Raw genomic sequence first — 26,678 nt, 5'->3', positions numbered from 1 at the left:
GTCATCAGCATTAATAAGCTATCGTGAAGGTGTTTCTTAGAATAATAAGCAACCTTGTGACCGTGGGATCGAATCACTGGACAATAGGATTCCTGGTCAATTGCTGATCACGATATATAACTCAACCAGCGACCGTACAATCTTTTCATATATATTTTTTCTCACCTTTCATAGCCACATCAAAAGCTGAGTTTTAAATGTGACAGTTTGAATCGTATCATTTAACTAAATACAAATTATATTAAATAACAATAAATTAATTGTATTATTTTTTAAAAAAAATTTAAATGTATTTATATATCTACATTGATCAAAATTATAAGAATGTTTTTTTGGTTAGATTCACCATATTGATCGAAAGGCATCTCCATTGTATCACTAGTTCGTGAACTTGTTCATTTATCCCATTTTACCATTTGTGGAAAAAGAGATACCTATGCAAGACGTTTTGAGATATATCATACCGCAGCTCCAAAAAGTGGAAGCATTTATAATTTTATTCTGGTTTTGCAATCCATTTCAAGGGGGGAAAAACTGAAATTCATCTCTTTGATCCATGATTTGTCAAGTCCTTCAAATATCAATGAGAAATCACCTCAAAACTAGCTGGGTAGGAGATATTTCAAGGTAGGATGGAGTATCCATTTTCATGCATCTGCACCACCGCGTTCTGGTTCGGATTCTTGTTGGGATTCGATGGCATGTCTTTTAAAAGGTCTTTGCTTGTCATACTGGCAAGAACAAGGTGCATTAAGGTATTAAACAACAGCAACAAAAAATACAAATTATAGTGATAATAAAAAAGTAGAAAAGCTTTGGCATAGAAAAAGAGTGAGTTTTACCTTCTTAAGAAAGGCATTGATCTCCTCCTCTGTAAGAGCATCCTCGCCGGCATTTTTATCCCATCCAAGTGACTGCAAGAAGGCTTCTTCTTCTGGGTCAACAGTAACATCTGAACAAGGACTAGCATCCAGTGGGGATGTGATTTTCTTGTTTTCAACATCAGCTATCTCCAAGCTAGATGGGGATAGAACAGAAGCAGACTCTGGGACAGCACTTGTGCAGGTTAATGATTTCTTCCTCAATAAATTGAAAAAATCAGTTCTATTCTGAGCTTGAAAAAGAGGCTTTCTCTCCCCAGAGGAGTTCTGTGTCGACACACCGTTCCTGCTATCGACTCTAAGTCTTTGGTTAGTTGGACTCTTCAAAGGAATAACGGCAGCAGCTGGAACATGGCCAAAGGTCATTTTGCTAACGCCAAGTCCATTTTTGGCAGTGGGGGATATTTCATTCTTCTCTCGGTAAAGAACTTGAAAGTTTCCAGGTACAGCCGTTTTTGTAGTATCAAATTTAGCTGGTGGACGGACAGTAAGGTTCACATGAGGCTGCTGGCCAGTCTTATTAAGATGCCCAAACTCTCCTTTTCTTGCAACTTTCAACTTTGCCTTTTCAATCAAGCTGGAACTCTGAAAGGGAAACATGAAAAGAAGAAAGATAACAAATGCGTAAAAAAATTAAACAGGAACTGTAATAACAAAACTGGAAAGCAGAAAAAGAAAAACACTAATTGTAACCCAGCATAATGCAGTTTTTTTTAGCTTAATAGAAAACCAAGCCTACAACAATGAGGATTATACCATGTAAGGATTATGCACTCTAAAGCAATATCTAACTTGGCTAAATTCAAATCATGACCAAGTCAATATTCATCTAATGAATCCAATTTTTGCTAAACAGATAAAAACGAAGTATATTCGATCTATATATATAGGTAGTGGCTCCACCACAATCCTTCTGCTATGTTTTTGTTTTAAAATCTTCATACCCATTATAACAATATAGATGGCCATAGAATATTGATGTGTAATAATACTGCAGATGCATGTCGGAAGTCAGACGGTTATTTGAACCACCTGTTTCTTGGAAACAATACTAAAATTCACATACAGAGAAATTTTAGGAGTGTGATTAAGCACATGAGAATTATTTTTTATGAAAATATTTCCAGAGGCTTGTTGGCCCATTTGGTGTTGACGTTTGAATCCTCTAGTGGTCTAGTTACAACAGAAACAAATTGTCCAGTTGAACCATCCATAAGAAATAAATTTTGCTCGTTGAATTCAAAGTTTAAAATTTTGAACCCTGCCAGTGTTTCGGTTTTGACCAGAATGATAGGTTTTTGATACTATATCATGTTGTCAGAGATGATACGGTTTTGATACCATATCGTGCCCATACAGTTTCACTTGTATACCATTAAGATGGTGGTGCTTTGTTTGTATATGTGCTTGTATACTATTTTGTCTTGATGTACTTTTTGCACAAATCATATCCCTGAAACACCTCCTAACTCAGAACTCCTCAAGCCTTAACAAGTTGGCTTATACTCCACCATATTTAAGAAGCCAACATATGCTACTTGTCCCATGTTGAAGGTTTCGGTGGAGATAAACCATCATGATTAGGACACTTTTGCAGATTTTTGTAAAGGTTTGATAATTGATCAATTCCAGTGACCAATACGAAAAGATACTTTAAATACAAAAAAAGGTAGATATAGTTATTTAAAGCAGTTGTGATACAACACCAAAATGGAACAAGATCTACATAGCCTTGATAGCAAAATTGATGCCCACTCAGGGGGGATAAACATCAAGAATCAAAATAGAAGTTTTATTAAAAGTGAAGAATCTAATTGCACTAGGATCCAAACCCCTTTTATAAAAGGCCCAATTCTCTTGAGACAGTCTATTTTACCAAAAAAAAATATAAAAACATTCAAAAATTTAAACAAACTTTTGAAAATTTAAAACTATAAATTTAAAATAAACCCTATACTTGAGCCCTACATTTTAAAGAAAAACTATGAACACTATAATGTTTATGTACCATATCATGCCTACTAAAAAACAAAAAGTATGCATAAAGAGATTGAGGAGATGAAGTTGTAAACTCTTGGTAAATTTAGAGAAAAGTAAGATGCTGTTTCACAAATATATCAACCACTTCGAATCATAGATGAGGTTTCTCATTGTCGGCCAGAAGAAGAGAAGAGTCACAGTAAAATCAATAGAAAAGGATCTATAATGGTTAAAAAATCCAACCCAATAAAACACCAAAAAGAAATGACGGGACATTGAAATTAATGAAGAATCATCATGGACAACCAAATTAAACCAAACATGATCACTTCCAAATTCCAATATATCACTTCAACTTATCCTAACCACCAAGGTACTACACAACATCACCTCCTTGCTACTGATGATGTAATTAACAGCATCACTTGGGAAAGAGGAAGCATACAAGTATAATAATTATGCAGGAACATTTATACGAAAGGACATATTCATATTCTTATACAGCAACTTTTAGTAAGTTTCTATTCAACCACTAAAAATGCAGTTTGTACCACTATGCGACAGTAAGAGAGACAGCTAATTATATGACCTAATCAAATCTTTTTCCGCTAATTTCCCCTGTCTCGTTATGTTTTGAGCCAAGAGCACTCATGAAAGAAGGGGGAAAAGTTTTAATTCTCCTAAATGAGAGCATCAACAAAATACACTTGACTCTTCTAAGTTAAGCCACAAGAGTTACCAGTTAATCCAAACAAGTGACGCAAATGAAAAAAATATGGTTCTTTATTGAACTCATGATGACAAATAGAAAAACATGGGAAAAAAAGGGCAGCTCGGTGCACGAAGCTCCCGCTATGAGGGGTCCCGGTGACAAATAGAAAAGCATGGGAAAAGAAAGAAATTTAAATTAGGGTAGGAATCAATGCACAATATATATATATATATATAAGAAAACATGAGGTAATTAAGATGTTTAATGCTTACTAGTCAACCTAATAATTTCTAAAATAACATGGCAGTAATCGTGGAAAAAAATAATTAAACTAACAAGATGGCTTCTGAACATTATGCCTGTTCACAACCAAAATTGAGTTCAATATCACCTAAATTTGAGTATCAAAGGTGTTAGCATACCATAATGACACCTTGACAAATGGTTCTTTCATGATATTACATTGACAATTAAATGATTCTTGATGTAACACGTATCAAGCTCCCCTACCAGACTACTTTGAATTGCTAAGACTGTTTCCGTTAAAACTTTGAAAATGTTCTACTTAAATATTCTCCAGAAATTAAAACTAATGTCAACAAGGAATTTAATCTCAAAGGAGATTCCATTTTAGCAAGTTTAATAATGAGTTACATGTAACAAAGTAAAGACACATAAATTTTGCACCTACCGAAGCTTTAGGCATTGGAGTCACTGGTATCAGTTGCTTACATTTCTTAAGAGTAAGCTCCTCAATCCTCTGTGTATCAACGGATAACTGCAAAACAATTAACCAAAAAAAGTCATTTAAAATGAACTCAATTTCAAAATAAGGCATTATACTCAACAAATTACCTGAAGAGTATCAACCTGGGGTGGTGGCTGAGCTAGAGTCTCTGCCATAGTGCTTCCGGCTGCAGATACTTGACCAATGGAAGCAGCTTGTGGCACAGGTGAGGACACAGTTCCAGTAGTTTCAACTTTAACTGGTACTTCTGCAAGGACTGAAGTTCCTATAATGACAGGAGAAGAAATGGGAAGACTCTGAACAGAAGTTCTAACACCAAGAGGTGATACACCAGCTCCATCAGAAAATCCTTGCCTCCCATCAACTCGAAGGGTTGGGAAATCTTTCTCAAAAGCTGTACTGCTAATGCTGCTAATTGCAGCTCCCCCATGAGGAACACTATTATTTCCACTACTTCCAAGTCTTTTAGACCAAGGTTCAACTTGCCTTCCTTCTATTGTAGATTCGAAATTCCTTAAGTCATCTTTTTCAGATTTAGGAGATGAAACACGACAATTGAATCCATTATCAACAAAAACTGACCTATTTTCACTATCACGTCGGTCAAAATTCTTATCTTGGTTTCTATCACGAGACCTTCGAAAACTACTATATATCTGAGATTTAGCGAAGCTACTTTTATTGTGACTCACAGAACTGTTAGAGCTCAAACTCCTTATGTTTTGATCTTGATCGCCAAGTGTTCTATTTCTCATGCCAAAATCTACGTCATTTCCATCTACAGAAATCAATCAAGAGTTGTATAAGCAAAAGAATTACCATGTTGGCATAAATAAAAAAGGGGAAAAAAATACAAGAAAGATAACTGCAAAACTCCTTCTTAATGCATAGAAATCATACCAAAATGTTTGGAAGAGCTAGCTCGCACAACATTGTTGGAAGTGCTCCCGTTTGCAAATCTGTACCACTGTGGAACCAATGCCGGTTCACCTTGCTCCATCCTCAGCGCATACCATTATATATAAAGAGACAAAACTCTATAACTTTGGATTCAATTCCCTATTGGCTTGTGCAGTGTTAATTGGGCTATCAAAAGAACTATTGCCCAATAATTCTCTCAAAGAGAAGAGTCTAACTTGGTCAGCATAAAACAATCACGAGTGCCAGATTAGCATTGTTAACAGACAGACTGGTCCTCCAGAAGCTTAAACCGCGAAAAAAAGACCGTCTAGGAGCAAACACGGAGGGTTTATCTCTAACGAACGTTCATCAAAATGGTCAAATCTCACACATACCCAGCGTCCGCGTGAAAGAAGGGCCGATTAGAAGCAACAAGCTGAAACGAACCTCGAAAAGGGCAAAGGACCGAAAACCCTAGATTCAGAGGGGATTGCGAAGAAGACGAAATTGGAGCCAAGGCAAGAAAACAGAAATGGTGAAGCCGTCTGGGCTTGAAGTTGATGGTCGTCCGGAGTTGGGTCGCCGGAGGTCAGTCTGCTTCCTCGCCCGCTGTTTGCTCAGTACTGTTCGGAGTTCTCGGTGGGCAATAGGAGGGATTTGGTTAGCGCTGTGCTTCTGCGGTTTTCCTTCCGTCGGCTTCGTGATAATGGATGGAGGAGTAGGGCAGCGCAGCGCAGCGGTGGTAAAAGGCAATGACTGTGTTTACTCAATCCTAGCCGTCGATCAACATGATCATGGGAAATTGCCATAAAGCCGGTTAGGGCCGTACATATTCCATTTAATACGCCACAAATATTTTTTTTTCTCCTTAAAATACTCTTGAGGATGAAATTATGTGTAAAAAAATAACATATAAGGATAAAAATGAAAAAAAAACGTTCTTTATTATTATTTACCGTCCTCCACATTTTTTTTATATCGGTAAAAAAAATCAAAATAACGTCTCAAATTAAGAGAAATATTATATTAACATCTATTTTCTAAAAAATAAATAAATAAACATCCCTCCCATAATTTTATTTTAAAAATATTTCTAGATTAAACGTTATTATAGAAGCTACCGAATAATTTTTGTAATATGCAGAAACTATCAGCTAATTTCTACCATATGTAGAAGCTAGTACGTAGTTGTTATATATTGTAGAAGCTATATATTAATTTTTATACGTTTGATCATGATTATATTATATTTATTTAAAATATAATGAGTGTAGTGGAATTTATAAATTTGTTTTACTCGTTAAAATATTATTTTAACTAGGTTATTACTAAAAGAAGTAAAATGATATAAAATCATCGTTATAAAAACTGCACATTGTAGAAGTTAACAATTAACTTTTACACATTATAAAAGTTATATGCTAACTTTTACACAGTTCATCATTTTTTACAATTCAATTACCAAAGTTAAGGCAATTAGTTACTACATGATCGAATGATCAAATAATATAAGAATAGTTTAAATAATTCATGTTAAATGAGACGCTCATTTGACTTTAATTGGAAATGAGATATCCAATGATGATTTTGAAGATGATGGGTACCCTTTTGATTTGTGTCATTTTATATTTAAAATTCTTTAATATTAAAAATATTTTTGGATTTTTTTTGAACTCTTACTATTTGATTAATCTTGGAGGTGAAGGTCCATAGAAATTTTCCACCATCAACCAAAATAAATCGAGAATTGAAGTGCAGAAGAGTTCTCTAACTTCATAAGTAATTTGAAATCCTCAGATGTGATGTGTATCAGCTGAGATTCGAATTTATGCTAAATAGACATGGTTGTACCTCAATTAGTCCCTGGAGCCTATCTTTAATACAATCAAACAATTTTAATCAAACAAATTTTGATAGTCTAAAAAACTTAAACTTTACTAAACGAACGTCATTACATTCCTTTTATAAATAGAGCGAACCTAGAAGACTCAAGGAGTTACTAAAAGTGTGGATTTTATTTTATACAAATCCAAGCCTTTTATGTAGAAGTGGCAAAATAAGTAGATCCAGCACGAACCATCATGATGCAATAGATTTACCTTCTCCCAAATTGGAGTAGGACAAAAAGGGAGCATCGATGAGTGTTCCTTTGACATCCCCAACTTCTACTTCAGCTGAATTGATGCGTCTTTTGACGTAGGCGAGACCGACATGATCCCCATCTTTTCGGCCAATCGAGTAGCTTGAAAGAACCCCAACCTGCTCAGAAAATTTCAGATAGGAATTTCTCTGCGGTTATTGATGAAATCGAACTCAAAATTTGCCATGTGATCATTTCCAGCTATTGAATTTTGAAAGAAATGATGAAGTAGAATAGCTATACCTTATTTCCATCTTGCATGATGGAACTCCCAGGTTCTGCCTGGCCTGACAGTCGAATTCCCCATAGTCGCTGCTTGACGCCATCATAGGTAATCAGCCTAGATATGGTCTCTTGCCCTTTATAACATCCTTAAGTATCGAAAAAAAGATAAACACTCGATGTAAGATTGTCATGACATATCATACTTTTTTGAATAGAGCATAACATATATAACGAAATCTAGAATAAGAAACCTTTGTCTACGGAAACAGCCATTGATAAGCCTGCCTCTAATACATTATAGTCTTTAGTGAGCTCCCTGCCGGGGGCTGGCCTCCCTGCATACAAAAGTGGTATCAGCTGTTAATGTTGAATCGAGGATGACAGAATAAGAAAGAAGCTAGTTTCTCTTTGCCTATATTATAGACAATCTACTTATGATCCGACATTTTCACACATTTTAACAATCACTGGATCCAGTATACTTTCTCTTAATATGGTAGGTCTTGTATAATATAATTCTGGAAAAGAATAGGCACCAGAACAAGTTTTTAAACATGGAATATACATATATACACACGAAGATAGTGAAATCTGAAAGACAAAAAGGGATTCATTTATGGTCTGTAGAGATAGTTGAGTTGCGCACGACCTTGAAGAACTCGAAGTCTTTCCCAGGCATTAATTCCCATTGGAATAGCACCATGAGACAAAAGAGATCTCCAGACGGATCTAGCAGAAGCTGAAGATAGCATGAATGAAAAACCATCTTTAAACAAGATACTGCCGACCCCAATTGTCACTGGAGTTCCATTTACCTGCCAGTAGCAATTTTTGACAAGTAGCAAACTTCAACATCTATTTGATAATAGAATAATGAAAGGCAATAATTATTTCCATATCAAACATCTATGTATGGATAAACTCAACCGGTCATTACGTTCGAGAATTTGGTCAAAATTCAGAGAGGTTAAAGATACAAAAGTAATAGCTGAGAAATATCTCTCTTTACAATGAAGACATGTTATTTTATGGCGTGTTTAATTCTTGGGAATTGATTGAGCTGTATGACATGCCAGAGAGGTCGCTTGAACATTGATCTACTAGTCGTATAGGTCAGCTGGTCAATTCGCACAAATCTCTAATTGGTCAGTCTGAACAGGCCTATTGGTCACATCAGGTCGATCACGCTAATTAGTTGGTCCATATGTTTGAATTCACCTTTAGCCTAATAGTAAGTACCTTCAATTTTCCAAATTTTGAGTGTAGGGGAGTCATTTCACATCTTCTCTCCTCTATGACAAGTCATCTTCCGCTCATTTTGAGCTCACCTTTGGCACAGACCTCTCCCCCATTCGAACAGTTCAAGATATCTTATTCATCATCAGGTTTATACCTTCCTCACATCTGATATTAATCCACCATCCAACCCCAAGCTCTCCTTCACTGTACCATGTTAGGAACATCTTATCATTCCTATCATGAACCTCAGATGGGAATTTATGGCCCCCCAGGTTCGAGATCAGAGCAGTTGATTATTATTCTAGCCTTTATGTCTCCCATAATCCTTTTCACGACCAATTTATAGGTCTCAAAGTGAGCGTCAAGCCAATGAAAGGATACCGCATGGACATGGTAAAGAGCTTTAAGGGTGAAGAGCTTGTTCCTCAAAAGTGAAGTCTTTGGCTAAAGAGTCATATGTTAAGCTCCTTTGTCTAACACTTAAATACTAACACAAATAAACTTGTCCCACAAGAAATTTTTATTTAGAGTGCTCTACTAAAAATAAATTTATCATGCACTCATTTAACACCTTAATCCATGATCAGCCAATTTTGTATCGAAGTTAATTATAGTTATAATATGATGACTTTTTCAGATAAATCTAAAAAGTAATTAAAACTAAATTAAATGCATTCTCCTCTTCATCTTTGGCCAGGAATCCAAGTTAATCATTGAGGTGGGAGAGAAGCACATAATATCTACCTTACTAAGTTGGAGGAACAACTATGTTGACTTGCTTGCTTGATAAAATAAAATTGGAGCAATTTCCTAGCTTGCTAATTAGCATTAATGCAGGTTCAAACAGAAAGGTGGTCTTGTCATCTCACATCAAAACGAAACTAGACAATCATGCATACCCTATAAGAGAATTCTACAAGGAGATTTTGGATGGAAAAGGCAATATAAAAAAAATAGTATTTTCATTTACTCTATAAACTTTTACTATCTTGGAAGGAAAAACAACAATAACAATAAAACAACAAAACTATAGAATTAACAATGAAGAAAACGAAGCTGACAGTTTCCTAGCTGAAATGCAGCACACATACATAGACCATTTGACAACATAATTTTCAGCACAATTATAAACAAGAAAATATGATTCAAGCAATACGATGGAGATAAGAGGATATTCTTCTATATTTTTATATGCAACAAATGCAAACAGGTCATTTACACTGTAGTGTCGATGTGTACCATACGGTTGCCCAACAAGATCTCCAAGATTTAACATTTCCATTACCTTAGTAAAATCACATAGTAGAGAAGTTTTTATCAAGCCACAGAAAAAAAATATGGAAAGATAAAAAAGAGTTCATCTAACTCAAGAATGATGCCACAACTGTACTGCTCTTAGGTCCCATCAGAGTAAAAAAATATGTTTGCTTTGTGATGTCATGAATTTCCACTTTATCAGCATAGAAAATATACCTGGACATGAAATCACCAACAGAAATTTAAACAAACACTTTGAATATAGAAGGACAACAAAATACATGGTAACAAAATCTGGTCTGCTCTAGATCCTAAATAAATATCAGTTAGATACTGGTAATTTATCTTTAATCTTTATACTCATCCAAGTTCTGGTACAGCAATAGCATGGTAAGTTGCTAAAGATTTTTGCAGGTTCTAGTAATATTCATGCACAAAGTACTCTATGGGCATAGCATTTTCTTAATGCATTTATAGGCTAGCCATTCACACATAAAACCACCAATTTCAATCTCACTCTGGATGAAAAAAGGTGAGGGTGACATAGGCTTTGACATCCAACACCAATAATGTCTGCACCTATGAACATGTGCATTGATTGCATTTGCACCAAATAGTTAAAGCAAACAGGTTGATGGTAATCAAGCTATTTGTTCCAATAACAAGACCATTAGCATTTCATGTCAAAAATGGCCTATGTTCTATAAATTGGAGTAGTAAATGCAAAGAGAAGAAATGGAAGTATTGCTTTTAATAAAAGTGATAACTCCCCAAAAGCCAGACTCCTACCAAGCATCATAAGGGGTGCCATTACAAGAAAAATCAAGGCAAGCTAAAGGATGATGTTGCTTCAGATAATACCAAACAAGGTGAAATGCTAATCATGTAACTGAAACAACAGAATCTATTTTGACTTACAGCTTCTTTTGGATCATCCCCACTTCGCAAGCACAGTACACAAGCAACTCCACGTAATTCATAGGGAAGAATAAACTAACGAAGTAATGACTTTCCTAGATATTGTATGAGAGAAGGGTGTTCATTAATTTAAAACTAATCTCCAAATTCTTATGTGAAGTTTAATATGGAGGCATATCCATGCTCTACTTTTTGCTTTCATCACAATATCACTTATCAACGTGGAATTCTTTGTGTCAATAAGACATTTGCTCTTCACCAATAACATCCCAGTAATTTCCCACTTCAACATAATTACGCCCAGTAATCATCAAGAATTCAAGATACATGTTATATTGAGGAAGGAGGCTAGACAATCATACTTTTGTAGACGAAAGGCTAGATAGCATTCATTTCTTATGATGGAATTCATCTTAAAGTACAGAGAAGAGTTTTATGAGCCTTCAGTTGTTGCAATCCAACTGCAATCCTTCACAATGACAAGGCTGAAGGCTTTTAGAATAGCTGGCTACTTTGGAAAACAAAAGGGATGAGACACAATAAGTAAATAAAAGTAGGGTATATAAGGTGGAATAGGTATAATTTTGCATGTGAAACAAAGCTATCACAAATGAAGATTGCTTAATGACAAAAATGGGGTTTATCCATGGACCCTAACAGATCCTCACCTCTCACCAATGTTAAAATAAAGAGAACCTTAGCTCCTTCAATTGTAGCAAAAAGGTGATTACACTCACCTTAGGCACCCCTACAGTCCGTCATCAGATTATGTAAAAGAAGGTAAATCACAGGATTAGCTTATAGCCGACCGCCAAGTGACTAACGGGTGGGAAGAGTTCTTCCCCCGAGAGCATGTGCTCGCCGAGATTTGATCTCTATCCCATTGTAGCAAATCTACCATCCTCTAGTCAACTGGGCATCTCCGTGGGAACAACCTTAGTTCCTCCAAGGTGGCAAAAAGGCGAATATGCTCGCCCCCAGCGCCCACACTAACCCATCCCAGGGCCAACACGGAGAGGTAAACCTTAGCTCCTCCAAGGTGGCAAAAGGCGAATACGCTCGCCCCCAGCGCCCCCGTCAACCCGTCCCGGGGCTAACACGGAGGAGGTAAATTACGGGCGGCTACTAGCCTTTGGAATAGTGACTAGCACATAAGGGAGGTATTTACCTCGACTTTGCCGAGATTCGAACCCCAGACCTCATGGTGGCAACACCTCATGCGCTAGCCACTAAACCCATCCGAGGGGACAACCTTAGCTCCTCCAAGAACTTAGTATATGTTGATGTTGATTAAAATGGTGAAAGTTATTTGGGTCAATTCCTCAAGATAGTTCCCTCTACCTATATGTATACTATCTTATTATCATTATTATAAATTTACACCTCTAAGTTTGGAATGTTTATAGGAAAGTATATTAATCAATTAACAAATAGATTCTACCACTCCCTCTCAAACTCATTTAAAGAAATTAATTAATTGTAGGAGCATTAATTAATTTGAATCTTAAAAAAAAATTATCTAGTTGATCTGAATAGGATACTATAAGAACTAACGCTTTCATCAATTGCACAACACTAATTTTGGTATTAGAGTTTGTTATGTTTTTGTACTTTGTAATATAATTTTAATTAAATTAGCTTTTAATTGCTGTAGGTTTATATTTTATAATTAAACCATGTTGAAGTGTGATGAATGTTGGCACGGCACAATAGCAAAATTGTACCATTCCAGCAATTGAGTGAAACTGAAATATAGGGGATGATACTTTAACCCTTGATCCAGCATGTTTGTCATGAATTATAAATTAAACTATATTTGATTTTCACAAAGGTACTCTTCAGTTTCTGAGTCTCTATTTAATAAAGCAAAAGCAAGCATGGACTTAATTACAATGCCCAACCCAAAAAGTCTCATCAAATTAAAAGAAATGAGGTTTAAGTGTTATTATGCCAATTAGATGCAATGAAACAGTTCTACAAATTCTGTTAACAAGTTACTAACAACAAGAGAGTACGAGAAACTCTGATTTATAATGTATCCAGCAAAATCTAGACAGAAACAAATAAATTCATTTAAAAGAAACAGCTTTATTCACACAATGGTTCAGTTACAACTGATAAGATATGATGCCGTATACAGAGAGACTGATTATTGATGCTGTATGACGAGCAATAATGGAAAAGTGCACAAAAATGATTGATTATTTAAGAGAATTATAAAATACAGAATTTCATACTTGTTAAGCATTTCAGTTATGCTTTTGGAGGTAGAAGGTGACAGAAATAACAGAACTGCATTCTTCTGAAGAAAAGAAAGACAATAGCATAGTTATAATTTTTATCAAAATATGTGGAATGACGAAACTATCCATTTAGAGTAACAGCAACAAATCAGAAAACAAACCATAACCCACGCATGAGCAATATCAATTGTTCGAGCTGTTGCAGTAACCAAAACAGTATCACAACCCTGCATATCACTTTTTCAGATATTACCAATCACAATAAACAAGCTGTTAGACCATTTTAAGAAATAAACAGATTGAAAAATTTTATTACCACTCCTTCAGTTAGATCATCAAACTTTGCTGTAGATTGATTGTGAAGAAACTGAACTCTATCTTCACCGGTTACTGAAGATTAAGGAAATTATAACAAGCTAACTAGCAGCTAAGAGGAACAAAAGGGTGCAGCTAAATCTCACTAATTTATAGACTGGATTTTCTCGGCGTTTAGTAAGAAGTTCAATAGCTAAAAAAGATATAGTCTAACAGAAAGATTAATAAAACCGATTAATACTGATGTTATAGGAAACCCTGTCATCCATGTAGTTTGAGCACATCTGGGAAAAACAAACAATTGTGATATTTGCAAAAAGAATGCCAATAAAAGTAGCAATATATTAACAATTTCAGAAGGTGCTAATTTATATTGGAATTGATAATTCACTTAGGTTGTAGATAGATAGGAAAGAACAAAGCCCGTCTAGAGAATAATTATTTCATGAAAAGCACAGCATCTTCAAAACCAACTTTTCAAGTGATGTTCTCTGAAACAAAAGTAAATCCAATAAGGGATTTTGGAAGGAGCATTGCTACCTCTTGCTCTAGACAACTGAACTTGTCCATGTGAAGCAGAAGAAATCCTCCACCTAAGAGACTAGGTCCTTGGGTTAGATTGAGTTCTCAGTTCAGTTGAACTTTAACATAGTACAAGAGCAAGTAGTCTAGGGTTTGGATCCCAATTATGTCAAAAAAAAAAAAAAAAAAAAAAAAGAATGTACCTGTGAGTTATGATGATTGTGAGGGAGTATGCTAAAGGTAGAAGACTTCATACTTATTAATGCCACGAGCATAAATATAAATTTCTCTCTTTCCTAAAACAGTACAAATTCAACTTTTGGTAGTAACTTTATCATCATACTAAAACAGATTAAAGTCATCATAACCTACAACCTGCATATCACAGCCCTTCCCCATTACATATTTCACTACACTATCAGCCACCCAATTACTCCATTAAGATAAAGTAAAAGCAACACAATTACTTAACTGCTCAATGGCGACTAAGAACTTCACAAACCATGGAGCTAACAACTTCTTATCCAAACTGTAAGATTGAAAAAAACAGAGCTTTTGACATGTGGTACTAATATTGATATCTCTGTATATCCATCAACATATATTGGTTCACCAATGAGAGTTGGCCTTAATAGGCATCATTGAAATCAATCAGAACTCGTACAAGCATAAGATAAGATACATATATGTTCCTACGTTCTCATATAGGATTGTCATATGCATTAGAGCTATAATAAGTGGAGAATACGATGAACCTTGATCAAAATCAATTTCAACTAAAATCTCCCATATATCCTAATAATTATGAGCGTTATTTTATTTGTTAATGTTATATCAACTACTGAGTCTTAACCGCTCTAGCATCATAATCATCATCCCGGGTTGTATGTGTATAGCGTTGCCCATATGCCCCTCACATATTAAGCTTAGGTGTTAGAGTCAAGGGAACAAAAGTTTGACCACCACCCGATGCATCTCCATTAATATCACCTCTACAGTGTTGCATTGTTGTCAACATCAATATCATCTCCATTATCGAAGTTCAATCCTTTACTCATCATTATTTCTTTGGTTTTCTTCTCTTGTTTATATTTCGGGTCAAATTAATAAAACAGCTAGCAAAATGCTATGACATCAAAATCAAAAGAATTAGCAAACTAGATGATAGCCCACATGAAAATTTTGTAGCAATAGTAGCAAATCTTTGGAAAAATACCTCTTAAACGCCCAAAATGTGATAGGTCTGCGATCTACAAGGGGAAGAACATAAAAACTATTTAGTTCAAACAAGAGACATTAATATAATTTATTTCAAACATTAATCTAATATAACAATATAAAATTTATAAAATATTCATTATACTTTTATATATTTGAATATAAAATTACAAATATAATATCATTATCAAACTTTATACAAGTTAATAAATTATTCATGAATTTTATCCATGAATATTAACAATCGAGTTTACCAATGTTCAAGTTTATTTATTTAATTAATTTTTAAATATCAAATGAATATAACGAGCTCTTATCGAGTTGAATATCGAATTTGTTCATAAATATTCTGTTCATTTACAACCATACTAGAAGATGCCCGAAACACCTCCAAGGGAATATCCTATAAAAAGCATAGAATCCTTTTCATTGAACCATAATTCTAATCCAAATTAACTTTTACTGTAGCATTGAGAACACTTACCAAACCTCAATTGTTAACATCAAAAGATTTGAGTCACTTAACTAGAGATCCAATACCAAAACAATAAGCACATAAACCCACAACAAAGGTTAATATCAGTACAAAATCCTAGAACTAATCAGCGATAGAATGGACCAACAAAAAATTATCGCAAGAGGAAATTTTCCCCAGTCACAAACAGCTGCTGGAATTTCAAGCTCCTTGCTGTTCCTAAACAAGCCAAAACCATGAATATCAGCTCTAGGAGCACCCAAGCTGGCAAGGTAAGACTTAAGGATTTGCCTTGGACTCCCCAAAACTAACGAAAATAAGATAAAGAGGCAAACTTTCTTTATTTAGTTTTTAAGAAAAGCTTTCCCAAGCGGTGTTGTCTCTTCTCTCTTCCAACTCAAAACTAAGCAGCCAGCTCTAGGGGAAGAGATAAGGAAAGAAAGAAGACAAAGAAGAGGAGAAAATCTCTCTTGACTCATTTGGGTAAGGAGTTGCTCATAGAAGAAGATGATGAAGGAAACATAATGAACAAGGATCAACTATGGGAAGGGGGCACAAACAAGTGAATGAGAGGGGACGAATAATCTTTCCATGCCACCAATAAACTCCCAACTTAAAATTAAAACTATCTCAACTTGAATCACATCAGAATGTGGTTTGCGCTTAAATCAAGTCAGATTCAACCAATGGGCTCCACTTGAGTCGAATTTGTGCCGTAAGAAAGCTGATTCAAATTCCTAACTTGTAAGACTTAAAATTAACCCTAAAAAGTAACAACTAGAACTTTTTATCAAATTGATATTTACGATATCTATAAAATTAATTATTAAATCATATAAATAGTAAAAATAATTAAGGAAACTTAGACATATTAAAGAGGTTATTAGTAAGATTAAGAACGTACTGCAACTTCATCAAAGGCAGCATCAATTGCCATGTTATCATCTGCAAATGTTTCAGCAATATCATACTCTCCGTCAACCCCTTCAGCTATCTTGAGTTCCTATTCATATTTTTTAAGACAAATAGAAATAGCAATAATTAATATGTTATACATGTATAGATACACCATCAAAAATATTGCAGATTGAGGAGCCAAAAGATACTTTTTCCTTTTATGATTGACAAATATTAATTTAGGACATTATCTAAAATATAAAACTATTTTCTTTTGAACTTGTTTTACTTAATAATGTTGCAAAATTAATAGAATACTGACAGATTATGCATTAGTTTAATGAAAGCCGTAACTAGTATCATTTTTGGCATCCATCCCTCCATTATTTGACGTCTGTCTCTCCATTCTCCCTGTTCTTTCTCTATTTAGACCACCCTATTCTCCTTTGCTTATTCATTCCTCCTTTCATATGGTTTCTGTATTCAAATTTTAATCCAATAAGATTTAGTTATAATAGAATTTTTCATTTAATATTGAGCAAATAACATTTCTGAATCTCTAAGCAGATGCAATATTATGATGTTTTGAATAGTATTGAAGAAGTTTGACTATATATATATATATATATAAGATTAGAAAAAAAAACTTTTTTGCCAATGAGATGTTCATTTTTTTTAATATTATGAAATTTCATAGATGTTTGGACAGTTCTTCAAGATGTTCCTTTAAAATTACAATTATGCAAAGGGATAGACACAAGATTGCACCAAGAAAAATATTTGAAGATTATTCTCAAACAATTCACAGTTAGTCATGAGTATCTGAGAATAAGGTGGTCAAATTAAGGTTTCTAATGATGAATCATATTGAAGTAAGATTTAGATAAAAATTATAAAACATATTAAAAAGAATTTAACTTTATTCAAAATAGGTTTGATATCCAAACATATGAAAAATAATATATAGTATAATAATAAAAATGAAAAATGAAGATGATAATAATTGACAACGTTAATACATAGGTTCATATCTTATAGTGGTGACAATGAATATGTTTTTGTTTATTTCAATACATTAAGATTGAAACTTCATCATAGAATGCTTTCACATGCAAAATTCATTATCAACCATTTAACGACTTTACTATGATATGACTTCTAAGTCATGACAATTTCACACTTATTAGACTTATTCTTCTTAGTCATGGTTAGTTGTCAAGTACCCCTTACCTATTCATTATTGGCTCCATGTTGTAAAACTTTCTTATTCTACGTCATAGTTGGCTTTGAGATTTCATGCCTATGGACCTTTGAATCAAGGTTCAAAATCTCGAGTCGTACCGATGTTATGGTTTTTGACTGGAATGATGTTGTTTTGGTATTAGGCAACATTTTGCTATATAATGTCAGTGGTAAATTTGAAGTGGAATGAAGAAGAAAAAGACAAGACTATTATATAGTAATGTTTGCTTTCCAATTGGGATGCTATGATTTTGACTATCTTGTATGGAGGCAAACTATAAAAAACAATAATAACATTATCTCAATTTTAGCATGCCAAGGAGTGTCAAGTGTCGATATAATTGACATAATGACACAAGAGACATTGTCTGGGTGAGGTGTAGTATTGAGTTTCAGTAATGTGTCAGAACGATATGTTTTGACCGTTTAACTTGGAATGGTACCAGATTTCAAACCATGCTTTGTACCATATAACATAATAGTTATCCTTTCTTTATTATTATTACTATTACTTGGGCATGTATAACTTTTAATAGTTTTCTTTCTTATTTGTAGAATCATATAAAATAAGGCTCATGTAGAATTGTATCAAATTAAAAAGAGTCATCACGATTCTTTTTATTATAGTTAATATGAATTGTTGTGTATTGTATAATACAAACTGTGAATTGTATGATTTTGACAACTATGCCTGATAATACACAACTCAGTGTCATTCTTGTATATATACACTAGCATATATCTGAGTGTTAAGGAACAAATTGTAAAAGGTCAGGGCTATCTTTATAAATGCACAAACCTAGGGATAGGGATAATACAAGATTATGATAATATGTTAGTAGAGGGGACTAGAAAACTAGTACTAATTATTTTTCTCATAATACACATGATATCAAAGCTTGCCATTCCCATCCTTCATCCTCCATCCATCTTGTCGGTGTCTATGGAACACATTATTCTCTCACATCTAGGCTCCTCGTCTTCATCAAGAGCTTCCTCAAATTTGTATCCTTGCTTCGCATTAAGTATTAGTCTTTCGCCGGAGATTTCTTCGCTCTTGAATGATTTATATTGGTAGTGATTTCTTTATCACCATCTCCTCTTTCTCCCTCTCTATTGGATTTATAGGAATGTATTAAAATGGGGTGGAGTTTTGCAAATTGACTAATTAATTAACCAAGGGCCACCATTTTAATATATAATCATAATAGATCACCAGACTTGTCCATTTGCCACTATGGGCATGGACTATGGAGCATTGTAACTTCAATATTCCCCTCACATCCATTGTGACTCAAAGGTGTGTGACAAGTTTTGACTTTTGATATCATATTGAGTTAAAGTGGAGCTTGTTTTATGTTAAAATGACTAGTCATTTGTGAGAGGGACACCCTTTTAATATATAAATCTAATGATCCACCATACTCATCTATGTAGGACTAGGACTGATGAGCCTGAAACATCCTAACTTCAACAAACTTTCAAGCGAATTGATAATTTCTCATTATCTACCTGTGCCACTGTCCTATTTTATTGCAAGAATAAAATTTCAAATATCTAATCTGCAATTCTTGAGTATTTCTGTAGTAGTTTCTCATTCCAACAGTAAACATTTGGGCATACTGATAGTAGAGTTCTATGTTTATTACAACGTATATTTGTGGTTGAGGTTTGTGCCTTCCGAATTAATACCTTTGGAACAATCCTGTCTAGAGATACGATTTATTTCTCCATTGTGTCTAACTTTTGCATCCGTGGTCCTCACTATTCACCTCCACACTAGTGTGCCTTGTTGCAAAAAATTGGAAACACAAAAAAACACATTTTTAAATGAGCATACAAAAAAAAAAAAAAATCAAAATCTGTGGAGGAGATACGGGGGTTTCAGAGACAAAAGTTGATAATAATGCCCATCCATACCTCCAACGATTAATCAGGGACAAAGACTAAGACGGAATTCCAAATATTTACGAGATGAAGAGGACATACGGGATCTTCCTCGATTGGAGGAGGTGATACATCGAAAGGAATCGCCGAAGGAGAGCATCGAAGGGTTCTGCAAGTGGGAATCGAACTCTTCGAAGTGAAGCGAGCAGGCTGAGCTGATCTGATGAAGCCGACGCCGCAGTGGCTGCGGGCGGAGAGGAGTCCGGATAACCCTAGAAGTCGCGAATCGTGCACGGGCGAGGCTAAGCAGCGATTGAAGGCCTCCATCATGCGGGCCGTCGAGTTGCTCTTGGCCGGCGACAACACAACAAGGAGCTCAGGCGTTGGATAGAATATTAATATTTAAGCATTTTGGATAATATTAATATTTAAAGTGCTAAAATATATTGGGGCAAATGGTCAGCGAGTCAAATTGCACGGCATCGTTCGATCAAAGATTAGTTTGGTTGATTAGTTTAAGAATGAATGAATGGAATGATAAGTAGAAAATAATGTTTGGATTGTGAATTTAGGAATAATATTTTAGAAATAATTATTAGATTTATGAGAATTAATTAAACTCATATAACTTAATGGATTTTATTTTCATTTCTATTTTCATTCTATCCTATTATTAAATTCATACTATATAATCATTCTTATTATTTAATCAAACACCTCCTTAATTTACTTGGCATCTCAGAATCGCTTCGACCATGTACTAATTATTATCTGTAACCTTCTTTCGACTTGAGTACCTTAACTTTACAGATGGCCAATAGATTTATAATCTGAATTGATCATAGATGAAGGTAACAAAAGGCCGCAGGATGCTAAAGAAAACTTTTAAGATAATTAAAAGTGAACATTAATATATGTACAGTAGAGTCCATTGATGAGATAAAATTTAATTATCAATATCTAGAATCCAGAGAGTCATGAGAAACAAAAAAATCTAAGGGTGCGTTTGGTTTGTATTGTTTTTATTTTTATTTTCTGGAAAACGCGCGTTTTTTAGAAAACAGAAAATAACTTTTTATCATTTTCTGTTTTTCTAGAAAACGATAGTCAATTTTTTAGAAAACGCGCGCGAAAAATGCAAACCAAACATTGTTTTTTAGAAAACGCACGTTTTCCATAAAATGAAAATGAAAAACACACATACCAAACGCCCCCTAAATATCCGGCCCAAATAATTGGACCCATTGCCTGCTGTTGTTGTAACCTTCTTTTGAGATATGGCACTTTGGTATTTAGCTGCATCATCTTAAAAAATTAAATGAATCAAGTCTTCAAATTACAACCGCAAGACACAGAAAATAGGAAAGTAAATTATATGCCATGATTCTTACTATAAATAAGTTAGGAAAATAAATAAAATCCCATGATTCTGGCGGTAAATAGGGTAACTGTCATATTAGAATAACTTGATTGTAAGAATAGTTAATTATAGGAGTAGAAACATTCATCATGGATATGTACTCTTCTAAATATGGTTACTGTCATAATAGAATAATTTGATTGTAGGAGTAGTTATGAGCAGAATCATCGGCTGATCTGCTTGCTCGACCTCACTAGCCGGTAGGTTGATCTACTAGGTGGTTACTCGATATGATCTACGACTCAGTTGCCCTGCTTACTCGGCTATTCTATATCATTTGGCTTGATCAACCACTCTATTGTACTGTCCACTCAGAATCTGTACCCGGTCAGTGACTCTGCTCCACTTGTCCACTAAGACTCGGCGTTCGGCGGTCTCCACTGCTCGACCTCTCAGTCGCCCGAACGTTGGGCCCGCTTGGCCAATCTACCAGCTTTGTCACTTGGCTGCTCTGTTTCACTGCCCGCTCGGCTGATCTGCCCGTTCGGCTGATCTGCCCGCTCGGTTGATTTGTCAGTTTTGTCACTTGGTTGCTCTGTCTCACTGTCGGCTCGATTGCTCTATCTGCTTGGTCGCTCGATCGTTCTACCTGCTCAGTGAATCGGTGATAAGCCCAAATTGAATGTCACATTGGTATTTCAAATTGTTATTTATTGAAAACCTATAACTTCTCAAAAGAAATGATGTAATATAGGTCTCTATTTCTCGAAGTTAAATAGCAAATGTGTATTCTCTTTATATTTGATTTTTTTTTTTTTTGGTTTTCTTCTTTAAAATGGGGATTGGTCTGAATTTAAAATGAGGGAAACATTTGAAATGCAAGCTAGCTAGTACACCTAATCAAACTAACTAAAATCAAAATTTGAATTCAATTCAACTAAGAGAGACTGCACCGTCGAAAACAACACTAAAATAACAAGATTACAAACCCTAGATATTGATGTGTAATAGAATTTAACTCAAAGGATTTAAGCAAAGAAATCTATACTGAAAAGCGTTTACACCAAGCTAACTAAATAAAGAAAAATACTCTTATTATAGAATCAATGAAACACTCATCAGGGCCCTGCGGGCTGGATCACTTGGTTAAGGCGTGACATCCTTACACAATAATAAGTCGTAAGGTCGAAGGTCCACGGACGTGCACTTGATGAATAATCTGGGCCGGCTGTGTTAAATTCCGGAGACACCACGCTTTACCCGGATCAACATTCACCGCTGATTTACCTCCTCCTAGGATCCCTGTGGGGCCGGGCCGCTGGGCGGCGGGACCCGCCTTTTTTGCACAATGAAACACTCATCAGAGAATTCAAAATTTAAATGCTGATATTTGAATTGCAAACAAGAAGTGCTAATTTGAAATTTAGTAAAGAATTGCAGTAACTACGATGCAGAACTTAAAACAAAAATGAACTGCAATACAAAAACGAACTGCAATGAAGAAATGTGAAGAATTCAAAACGAGTTTAAGAAGACAAGTAGAAGAAATCTAAGCATTAGATTTATTAATACGAACTGTAGATCTGAAAGCATAAAACACTCCCAATTCCATATCACGATTCAAATCCTCTTCTCTCTGCCGTCACACAGAGATGCATAAGGAACTCGCCCTGAAACAATCCGAGGTAAGTTTCCAAACTCCTTGATAAATTCCAGATGAATTCAATGCTCAGATAAACTCCCTGCAAGTTAGCGATCAATCTGGAACCCTCAACGTGCCAAGATCAGATTTATGAAGTCCTAGATTCGTTGGATTTGAACACTGAAACACGCGGATGGAAAGGAAGATCGAGTGAGTTTGAAGAAACTCCAATGAATTCTGGATCTACAGATCAGAGCAACGCCTCTGATCTGCGGCTGAAACAGGGGAAATGCATAACTCGAAATCATGAGCAGGAAGAATGCCTCCTGATGCACTCTGATCCTTGAAGGTTGATCGTCGGACAATTAGGAACTCGACGTCAATGAAAGAAAATGGATTGTAGATTTGAAGTGAGGAATAGAGCTTGCATCGCGTGCTTGAAGAAGACGCTGGCACAGTAAACAGTAGCAGGAGTCACTGTTCATCGTGCCAAGCACTAACATTAAATACCCCTGGTTCAAATGGTTCAACAGTGACTTGACTCAATCGGTTAAACAGTAGCTTGGTTCACACAGCTGGCTGAATTTTGGACTGAACTCGAATGAAGCCTGGGTCACCCTACTTGGTTGAATAAACCCAATCCTTTCTCAAATTAACTTGAATCCTTGTGATCAATGTATCCCATTGGTTACCTACAAAGCCAAATTACATTTATGAGGCAAAAATTATGAATTAAAAGAAATAAATGTATTTAATTCAAAACATTCCTCATTATGAAAAATCATCTAACAAATCGATTTATCTAGACAATAAGCTCAAAAATCATCTAATAACAACCACAATGATATGCCCAATAAGCTAGTTATCACTCGGTCACTGTACAGTCAACACTCAGCACTTGACAGAAACCAGCCCCCGTCGGCAACTTGAGATTATCAACTCAGGTCATCTCGACAGATAAGTTAAATTTAATTTGGTGTAATTTAAATTCGGCTAAATTCCCCCAAAATCTCTGGCAGATTGTCTAATAATCTTGAAACAAAGTTGGTTCTATTGAAATTATTATAGAATAAAGTGTTGAGGTGCAACTAGGGCGGTAAATGAACCAAACGTTCATAAACAAGCTTAGTGTTTGGTTTGGTAAGAGCTTGTTTATGTTCGTTCAATACACATAAGATCAATTAAATAAACAAGCTTGAACAACTCGTTAAACTAAACAAATAAACTTGAACATATATGTGTTCAGCTCGTTAATATTCCTAAACAATGTTCGTGAACAATGTTCGTAAACAACATTTACAAACTATGTTCATTAATAAAACTCTTATCAATATATTAAATAAACAAAATAAAATAAAATAAAATAAACCAATAAGTTTGAATTATCAAGCTCAATAACTAATCAAGCAAGTAAAAATTTCAAATAATCAAACAAGCTTAAATTGAAAACTTAATAACATCTAAACGAACCAACCTTGAATTGAGAGTTTGATAACATCTAAACTAACCAAACTCAAGCCAAGCTTCAAACAAGCTCAAACTCATAAAAAATAAAGCAAGTTAAGCTTGAACAATCATTTCAAAGGTTTGGTTCATTTTAAGCTCGGCTCGGCTTGACTTGGTTATCTTATCAGACAAGCTTGAACACCCCAAAGTTCAACTTAGCTCATTTATAGTGCTAGGTGCAACGGACTCAACACATGAAGGTCTCCTCCGCCCTCATTAAAATTGTATCAATCAACCACAGGGAAAAGTCAGAGAAGTTCACTAGAGTGAACTTTAAGTGGTGGCAGTAGAAGATGCTCTTCTACTTGACCACACTCAATCTGACTCGATTCTTAACCGAGAATCCTCCTAAACTTGTTGAGGATGCTGATGTGTAGACCATCGGTGCAGTCGAGGCATGGAATCATTCTAAGTGCTTTTGTCGAAACTACATCATCAAACAACCTTGCTAACTCGCTATACATTGTATATAGAACAAAGAGAACGACTAAGGAGCTATGGGAGTTCCTGGATAAGAAGTACAAGACAGAAGATGCAGGGGCCAAGAAGTTCATCGTGGGCTGATTCCTAGATTACAAAATGGTTGATTCTAAGACGATGATCAGCCAAGTCCAGGAGCTTCAGGTGATCTTACACGAGATCCACTCAGAAGGGATGGTTCTGAGTGAAACCTTCCAAGTGGCGGCTATCATTGAGAAGCTACCTCCAGGTTGAAAGGACTTCAAGAACTACCTAAAGCACAAGTGGAAGGAGATGAATGTGGAGAAACTCATTGTTAGACTTTGCATCGAAGAAGATAACAAGAGTTTAGAGAGAAAAATATTTTCTTAGGCTACTATGAAAGCTAACGTGGTCGAGCATGGTCAAAACTCGAAACAAAAGAATCCCAAGTCTTTCAAGATGGGACCCAAAGAAGGCATCAACAAAAAGAAGTTCTCTAGGAAGTACTTCAACTATGACTGAGTCGGTCACAAATCTTCGGAGTGTATAAAGCCAAAGAAGAAGCAGGAGACCAACTTGAACGAGGGACCAAAAATGGATGACCTCTACACAGTGGTCTCAGAACTGAACCTGATCGGTTTAAACCCACGATAATGGTGGATCGATACTAGAGCCACCAGACATGTCTGTTGTAAATAAGGAGCGGCTCCATAACTTTAAAGAAATCAATAGAGACAAGCTGTTCATGGGGAACTCAACAACCTCGGACATCATGGGCCAAGAAAAAGTGGTGCTGAAAATGATCTAGGACAAGGACCTTACTTTAAACAATATGTTGTATATTCTGGAGATTCGGAAAAATCTAGTGTTCTGATCACTGTTAAGCAAGTATGACATTCACATTGTTCTTGATTCAGACAGAGTTGTACTGTCTAAGAATAGAATGTTTGTAGGAAGGGGATATATATCTGATAGGTTATTCAAGCTCAATGCAATGACCATTAGACCTAAGATAAATAAATATGAATGTTCTTCCACTTATATGCTTGAGTCTTCATATTTGTGGCATGATAGACTAGGACATGTTGACTACGATGTGTTGCATATATTAATAAACATGCAAAGCATGCCTACATTCCACCTTAACCCAAAACTCAAGTGTGAGACTTGTGTTGAAGTAAAAATGACTAGGTCATTCTTTTAGCATGTTGAGAGAAGCAACAAATTAGTTGGGCTAATTCACACCAATGTGTGCGACCTCAAAGGTACACTAACACATGGTGGGAATAAATACTTCATCACTTTTGTAGATGATAACATAAAATACTATTATGTGTATCTTTTCAAAAGGATGAAGTTATAGAGAAATTTGCTCTCTATAAGAATGAGATTGAAAGCTAACTTAATAAAAAGATTAAGGTGGTTCAAAGTAACCGAGACAGTGATATGTATCACCGTTCACTGAGTTGTGTGCTAAACATGGGATTAGAAATGAAAGTATAGCTCCTTATACGCCTCAGTAAAATTGTGTTGTTGAGCAGAAAAACTGCACTCTAAAAAAAATGATGAACGCTCTTCTATTAAACTCTGGACTGTCAGAGTTCATATGGGGGAAGCTGTGTTAACAACTAATTATCTTTTAAATAAACTGTCTTGGAAGAAATAAATAATAACCCTTATGAGTTATGGAATAGAAGACAATCATCCTATAAATATTTATGAATATAGGGGTGTCTTGCTAAAGTTTTGGTGTCTGATCCGAAAATGATTAAGATAAGACCAACGACTATTGATTACATATTTATTATATATGCACATAATAGCAGTGTGTATCAATTTTTTATATACGAGCCATAAATATCGGATATATACAAGAACTCGATAATATAATTAAGAAATGTCTCATTCTTCGATTATATGTTTCCATATA

At 35.1% G+C, this 26,678-nt stretch overlaps 2 protein-coding genes across 3 annotated transcripts; both read right to left on the bottom strand.

The window, feature by feature from the left end:
• Positions 1 to 456: 456 nt before the first annotated feature.
• On the bottom strand, positions 457 to 5,955 carry LOC122006700. Its single transcript, XM_042562295.1, has 5 exons — positions 5,222 to 5,955; positions 4,429 to 5,099; positions 4,265 to 4,351; positions 843 to 1,466; positions 457 to 731 (listed from the first exon to the last, which is right to left on the bottom strand). The coding sequence occupies exons 1-5, from the start codon at positions 5,319 to 5,321 to the stop codon at positions 648 to 650; spliced, it is 1,566 nt and encodes a 521-aa protein (XP_042418229.1). The 5' UTR covers positions 5,322 to 5,955; the 3' UTR covers positions 457 to 647.
• A 1,174-nt stretch (positions 5,956 to 7,129) lies between these two features.
• LOC122006699 (putative transferase At1g60990, chloroplastic) lies at positions 7,130 to 20,200 on the bottom strand. Of its 2 annotated transcripts, XM_042562294.1 has the most exons (13): positions 19,902 to 20,044; positions 19,605 to 19,700; positions 16,678 to 16,776; positions 15,297 to 15,330; positions 13,560 to 13,633; positions 13,405 to 13,470; positions 13,238 to 13,302; positions 10,211 to 10,298; positions 10,045 to 10,110; positions 8,236 to 8,401; positions 7,838 to 7,921; positions 7,605 to 7,732; positions 7,130 to 7,480 (listed from the first exon to the last, which is right to left on the bottom strand). In XM_042562294.1, exons 3-13 carry the CDS (start codon positions 16,708 to 16,710, stop codon positions 7,301 to 7,303), a joined length of 984 nt encoding a protein of 327 aa, XP_042418228.1. In that variant the 5' UTR covers positions 16,711 to 16,776; positions 19,605 to 19,700; positions 19,902 to 20,044; the 3' UTR covers positions 7,130 to 7,300. The 2 variants fall into 2 exon arrangements, with proteins under 2 accessions (XP_042418228.1, XP_042418227.1); XM_042562293.1 differs by lacking the exon at positions 19,605 to 19,700 and having other exon boundaries at positions 19,902 to 20,200.
• Positions 20,201 to 26,678: the final 6,478 nt, after the last annotated feature.

Source organism: Zingiber officinale, chromosome 7B (assembly GCF_018446385.1).
Source record: "Zingiber officinale cultivar Zhangliang chromosome 7B, Zo_v1.1, whole genome shotgun sequence".
NCBI classification, from domain to species: Eukaryota; Viridiplantae; Streptophyta; class Magnoliopsida; order Zingiberales; family Zingiberaceae; genus Zingiber; species Zingiber officinale.
The sequence above is the reverse complement of the archived record's forward strand: the minus strand, read 5'-3'. Positions and strand labels throughout refer to the sequence as shown.

Coding starts and splice junctions, on each gene's coding strand:
- LOC122006700 (XM_042562295.1), bottom strand. CDS start 5,321: ATGGAGCAAGGTGAACCGGCATTGGTTCCACAGTGGTACAGATTTGCA. Junction 4,352..4,428: donor CCCAGGTTGATACTCTTCAG/GTAATTTGTTGA, acceptor ATTGTTTTGCAG/TTATCCGTTGATACACAGAG. Junction 732..842: donor TCAATGCCTTTCTTAAGAAG/GTAAAACTCACT, acceptor TGTTCTTGCCAG/TATGACAAGCAAAGACCTTT.
- LOC122006699 (XM_042562293.1), bottom strand. CDS start 20,129: ATGATGGAGGCCTTCAATCGCTGCTTAGCCTCGCCCGTGCACGATTCG. Junction 10,299..13,237: donor ATAACTGAAATGCTTAACAA/GTATGAAATTCT, acceptor TTTCATGTCCAG/GTATATTTTCTATGCTGATA. Junction 7,481..7,604: donor TCATGCAAGATGGAAATAAG/GTATAGCTATTC, acceptor TTTTCTGAGCAG/GTTGGGGTTCTTTCAAGCTA.